A 6,000-nucleotide genomic window follows, 5' to 3' on the forward strand; every position below is an offset into this window, starting at 1 on the left:
TAGAAATCCCACAAAAATCAATCCATCTAATTTCTGGTCTTGGAAGGGGAGTTGGGTGGTGGTTGGACTCTGCTGCTGAGACACGCAGGGTTACCCAAAGAATCCTCAACACGTATCTTGGAAGACTCTGGCTGAATTTCATATGGTGTCTGTCCTCTGGTTCTACCCTAACCTTCTGTTAACAGGAGAGGACAATCTCTTCGGAAGAAGTAAACCCATAAAGCTATCGGTTAGTCTAAGATTCCAGTTCAGCCTTCCAGGAACTAGAAAGCGTTGTGATTTCTTGAAGTGCGGGGGACAGCTTGTAATCCTGTTCCTGTGCTTGACTTGCAGCTGAGGGAGGAAAGCAGGAGGCTGGCTTTGGCTGCCAAAAGAGAGAAGAGAAAGGAGAAAAGGAGGAAGAAAAAAGAAGAACAGAGACGGAAACTAGAAGAAATTGAAGCAAAAAATAAAGAGAATTTTGAACTTCAAGCTGCTCAGGAGAAGGAGAAGCTAAAGGCTGAAGGTGATTTAAAATATTTGCATTATTTGTGAAATACAGCCTTGATTTTATTCCCAGTAGTAAAAACAGCTTTTCTCATCAAAATTTGGATGCAGACTCCCTTACGACCCGCTGAGCTTTCCTTTCCTTGCCCTTCACTGTGCAGCCCATGGCTTAGTGTGGTAGCATCAGTGAGAGTGGGGGTTAACTGGACCGTGGGGATGGTGTGGCTTTGTTTCTGTTTCTTCTGGGTCCCAATACTTAAAATCAGGTCATTTTTTTTTAAACTTACAAACAGGATTAACTGCAAAAACTGTGGCAATATGGGCACAGCAAATATGTAGCGTTCTCTTCTTGCCCATGAAACCCTGGCTCTCTCGTGTGTCCTGAGAAATGGTTCTCACCAGCTGAAGAGTCAGTGAAAGACAGGGAAGACGAATCAGTCCTGTTGTTCTTCCTCTTCCCACAGATGATCCAGAGGTCCCAATGGAGCCCCCTAGTGCTACCACTACAACCACCATAGGTATATCTGCGACCTGGACGACATTAGCAGGCTCCCACGGGAAGAGGAATAACACCATCACCACAACCAGCTCCAAAAGGAAAAACAGGAAAAACAAAGTCACCCCCGATAACGTTCAGATTATCTTTGATGATCAGCTCCCGATTTCCTATAGCCAGCCAGAAAAAGTGAACGGCGAATCGAAGAGCAGCAGTACGAGCGAAAGTGGCGACAGCGACAACATGAGGATTTCCAGCTGTAGCGACGAAAGCAGCAATAGCAACAGCAGCCACAAAAGCGACAATCATTCTTCCACAGCTGTTACTAACACACAGAGCAACAAAAAGCAGCCGTCGGTCCTTGTCACTTGTCCCAAGGATGAGAGGAAAGCGGTTACTGGCAAGTCATCCATCAAGTAAGTTGCCGTGACCTCTTGTGCTGCTTCGAGGTGGTGGTGGCCCTACGTTTGAACGCTGCCTCCTTCTCTTCGAGGACCTGTGGTCTGCAGTGGGTGGTCAGGAGGAGGAGGAGGCAGTGTGTCCTTGCTCCAGTGCGTATGAGGACTATAAACACTGCTGCAGTATGAGCTTGAACTTAGCAGAGGGTTCTGAAGCCAAAATGTGATTGTGGGTGTGGAACTGGGGAGTTGTTGGGGTATTTGGGGATGTAAGCGTCTCCAGTCAATACACACTTCTTCATAACTTCCTCATAATAGCATACAAGAGAAAAATGGGGTGAGGGGCTGGAGAACAGGCGAAATGCAAGTCCTGATGACAGCGAATGACAGCGCTTCGTTTCCTTTCTAGGTTGTCCGAAGTTATTAATGAGGTGACGACCAATTCCCTGTCTACTTGCACAAAATCTGGTCCTTCTCCCCTCTCTTCTCCAAACGGAAAGCTAACCATTGCCAGTCCGAAACGCGGTCAGAAAAGGGAAGAAGGGTGGAAGGAAGTTGTGAGAAGGTAAGCGCAACATTCCCCAAACTCCCCCGTGATGGTGGCCTTTTCCAGGACCTTTATCCAGCGTGGCCCTCTCGGGGGTTGCTGAATGACCACCTTCTTAGCTGACCGGAGAGACCTCACACAATTACCGCTGCATAGGTGGAATCACAGATTACACCGTGGTTTGGACCAGCCTGCCCACCGCCTCACGCCATCAAAGCACCTCCCAGTTAACATTGTTCCTTTTTTTGTTTAGATCCAAGAAGGTTTCTGTTCCATCGACTGTGATTTCCAGAGTCATTGGCCGAGGAGGGTGTAACATCAATGCGATACGCGAGTGCACGGGAGCGCACATAGACATCGACAAGCAGAAGGACAAAACTGGAGATAGAATAATAACGATAAGGTGAGCAGGCTGCTCGATTCGCTCCTTCCTGTGGGGCGCTTTTTCATTGCTTTTCTGAGTGGAAAAAAGGAAAGATCTCCTTGAGATGATTCTTTGAGTCAGGAGAGGTGAATGGGGTAGAGGGACGGAGAGCGACTGCCAGTTGGTACCATCATGTTTGTACAAACCGGACTTGTGGGATAAGGTGGAGTGTGAAGGTTTAGACCCAGCTAAACATGTAGAGGCATTTAGGGGAGGAAATGTTTTAACCATCTGGGTTTTCTGGGAGTTCGAGTTTTCAGCTTGAGCTTCTGAAATTGTTGTCAGCAGCAAGAACGTGCCAGGCTCAGTCTTCAAGGCAGCAGTTATTTTTCCGTCTGTGTTAACGGAAGACGGGTGGGAGGATGTGCTGGAGGTGCCTCGCTCTAATGTATATAAATGCTTTAGACAGTCCTTTCCTTGTCCCTTCTTTGCTCCAGGGGTGGCACAGAATCAACAAGGCAGGCCACGCAGCTGATCAACGCTCTGATCAAGGATCCAGACAAGGAAATCGATGAACTCATTCCAAAGAACCGTTTGAAAAGCTCGGCTGCAAACTCCAAAATAGGATCGTCGACCCCTGCCACCACTACAGCTGCTAACAGTTCTCTTGTGGGCATCAAAGTGACCACCGTCGCTGCTTCGTCAACGTCTCAGACTGCCTCTGCGCTCGCCGTGCCTGCAATTTCTTCTGCATCCGCTCACAAAACCATTAAGAACCCCGTGAACAACGTGCGGCCCGGTTTCCAAGTTTCTCTTCCATTAGCATATCCTCCTCCGCAGTTTGCACACGCTTTACTCGCTGCTCAGACTTTCCAGCAGATCCGTCCGCCTCGGTTGCCCATGACGCACTTCGGAGGTACTTTTCCACCAGCCCAGTCCACATGGGGTCCATTTCCTGTCAGGCCGTTGAGCCCTGCAAGAGCTACCAACTCACCGAAACCTCACATGGTGCCTCGCCATAACAGCCAGAACAGCAGCGGTTCTCAGGTGAATTCAGCAAGTTCTTTGACGACTAGTCCAACAGCGACGACAACTTCGGTGGCTTCTACTGTGCCTGGTTCTTCTGCGAACGGCAGCCCAAGCTCACCTTCGGTCAGAAGACAGCTTTTCGTCACGGTCGTGAAGACCTCGAACGCCACGACGACCACCGTGACCACCACAGCAAGCAACACGAGCACAGCGCCTACGAACGCCACCTATCCGGTTCCTACTGCCAAAGAACACTACCCTGCATCTTCCCCCTCCTCCCCGTCTCCTCCCGCACAGCCAGTGGGAGCTTCCAGAAGCAGTCCGGCCGACTGCGCTGCCACCTCGCCCAATAAAGGGGCACCTCTCTCCGACCCAGAAGCGGGTAGTCCGCCAGCGGTGGAAACGAACAGCTCGACCAGCAGCAGGCAGCCCAGTTCCGGCTCCGGCAGCTCATCTGCGCACCCAGCTCATCAGCAGCCTCCGGGAGCTCCTCTGCAAGAGGCGAGACCCCCTCTTCAGCCACCTCAGGTTCCCGCGCCAGATCCTCGCATGGTTGTGCCTCCCAATTTAGCAGCGACGAGCTCGTCTGCTCCCGTGGCAGGTCCGACGAACGGCCTGATGACCTACCCCATGTCTCAGGCGTCCATGGGGTCCTCGCAGCCTGCAGCCAAGATGGAAACACCGGCCATCAGACCACCTGTCCATGGCACCGGGGGCGTCCATAAGAATCCAGCTGCCGTGCAGAATTCTTCTGTCGCGGTCCTCAATGTCAACCACATCAAAAGGCCCCACAGCGTTCCCTCCTCCGTGCAGCTTCCTTCTACCTTAAGTACACAAAGTGCTTCTCAGAATTCAGCCCACCCAGCCAACAAGTCTGTGGGGAACAACTTCAGCGCTACTCTCCCCTTCGGGCCCTTCAGCACGTTGTTTGAGAACAGCTCGACGTCCGCTCACGCCTTCTGGGGTGGCTCCGTCGTTTCCTCCCAGACAACGCCAGAGTCGATGCTGTCAGGGAAGTCGTCCTTTTTGCCAAACTCCGACCCTTTACACCAGTCCGACACTTCCAAAGCCCCGGGTTTCCGGCCGCCGTTACAGAGGCCAGCTCCAAGTCCCTCAGGTAAGGCCGGTCCACCGTGTGCCTCTGTTTCGAACACCTAATGGTATTTCCACCGTTCCCGCTACAAAATCATTCAGTCCGAGCCTAGAAAATCTAACCTACAGGTCAATAAAAGGCTCGGTTCCTTCTCCCAAGTCCAGTTATACGAGAACGTGTGTCACATTCCCTTGATTTTCTTGCATCCAGGGTAGCTGCATGATGACACGAGCATCATTCTTGATTTACACACACACACTCTGTCAGGACTTGCAGACCGAGAAGCTTGAAACTCCCAGTTCCCTTCAGGAGATAGTAACACGCTCCCCAGCAACTGATGAGATACCGGTTTTCCTTCCCTCTTGGTTTCTCCCGTGGTGTGGGTGACCCCTCCTCGGAGATCCCGGGGTGCCGGCAGTGACTCGTGCCCATTTCTCTCCCAGGTATCGTCAGTATGGATTCGCCCTACGCTTCCGTAACACCTTCTTCTACCCACCTGGGTAACTTCGCCTCCAACCTGTCGGCAGGTCAGATCTACGCCCCCGGGACACCCCTGGGCGCAGCACCCGCGGCCGCTAATTTTAACAGACAGCATTTCTCCCCACTCAGTTTACTGCCTCCGTGTTCATCAGCATCAAACGGTGAGCTGGAGTCAGCGGGACACGAGGTGGGAAGCGACTATGGGGATGAAGCGGCCTCGTGCGCCGCCTGTTTTAGGTAGGCTTGAGGTTCTGCTGCCCTCCTCTGCGTTGGGTCCAGCAGTTTGGGCCATGCACTGGAGGGTTTTGGGCAGAAAACCAAGCGCTGAGCGCTGGCAGCTGCCCCTAATGTATGGCGTGACGGTAAATGATAGGTTTGTGGTGACTTGAGGGCATCTGCCTGCCAGTACTAAACACTTCCATTGCTCTTCCTGCAGAATCTCCTGCTCAGTCGGTGTCTTCTGGAGTAAGAGCACCGTCTCCCACCCCTTCAGCAGTGTCCTTAGGATCAGAAAAACCCAGTAACGTTTCTCAGGACAGAAAAGTTCCTGTTCCCATCGGGACTGAACGGTCTGCGCGCATTAGACAAACTGGAACTTCTGCCCCGTCTGTCATCGGGAGCAACCTGGCTGCTCCGGTGGGACACAGCGGGATCTGGTCCTTCGAAGGGATAGGTGGCAACCAAGGTACGTGGCGTTGTGAGATGTCCCTGAGCTTGCAGCTGACCGCGATATGGAGTTTTCCTGGAGCTGAAGGGCCACGCGGGAGTGAGAGCCTCAGAACGCAGGAGGGCTCTTGGCAGAGGAGTTGGAGCAGGGACTTCTGTTGGTCCTCCCCTCCACTTCACCACCTGTTAACGAGGTCTCAGGAAACCTCAGGGGTCCAGAAACGCTCTGGCCGTGAGGATGATCTAATCGCTGCACCGAGGGGTAATGAAGCGGAGCAAAGAGCCTCCGCAGCTGTTGACAGCACTGGGCACCCGGGGAGGTGTGGGTTGGGAGGAGGACGAGCCCAGCTTTAGCGCAGGAGCTGCCAGCGGGGCAGAGGCGGCTGCTGGGCACGTCGCAGCCTTCAGGGATGGAGGCGGAAGAGGGAGGGTGGGCGAGCG

General features: G+C 52.9%; 1 protein-coding gene across 1 annotated transcript in view; it reads left to right on the top strand.

The window, feature by feature from the left end:
* The window catches only part of ANKRD17 (ankyrin repeat domain 17), a gene marked incomplete at its 5' end in the record, with an annotated part of 30,765 nt that overhangs the window by 21,743 nt on the left and 3,022 nt on the right, over positions 1–6,000 (top strand). The window contains 7 exons of the mRNA XM_010131799.1: positions 334–505; positions 951–1,398; positions 1,790–1,945; positions 2,181–2,330; positions 2,789–4,437; positions 4,857–5,054; positions 5,330–5,578. Coding sequence (XP_010130101.1) covers positions 334–505; positions 951–1,398; positions 1,790–1,945; positions 2,181–2,330; positions 2,789–4,437; positions 4,857–5,054; positions 5,330–5,578 — 3,022 coding nt within the window. The remainder of the gene's footprint in view (positions 1–333; positions 506–950; positions 1,399–1,789; positions 1,946–2,180; positions 2,331–2,788; positions 4,438–4,856; positions 5,055–5,329; positions 5,579–6,000) is intronic.

The sequence above is a fragment of the Buceros rhinoceros genome, unplaced genomic scaffold (genome assembly GCF_000710305.1).
Source record: "Buceros rhinoceros silvestris isolate BGI_N320 unplaced genomic scaffold, ASM71030v1 scaffold33442, whole genome shotgun sequence".
Taxonomy (NCBI): domain Eukaryota; kingdom Metazoa; phylum Chordata; class Aves; order Bucerotiformes; family Bucerotidae; genus Buceros; species Buceros rhinoceros.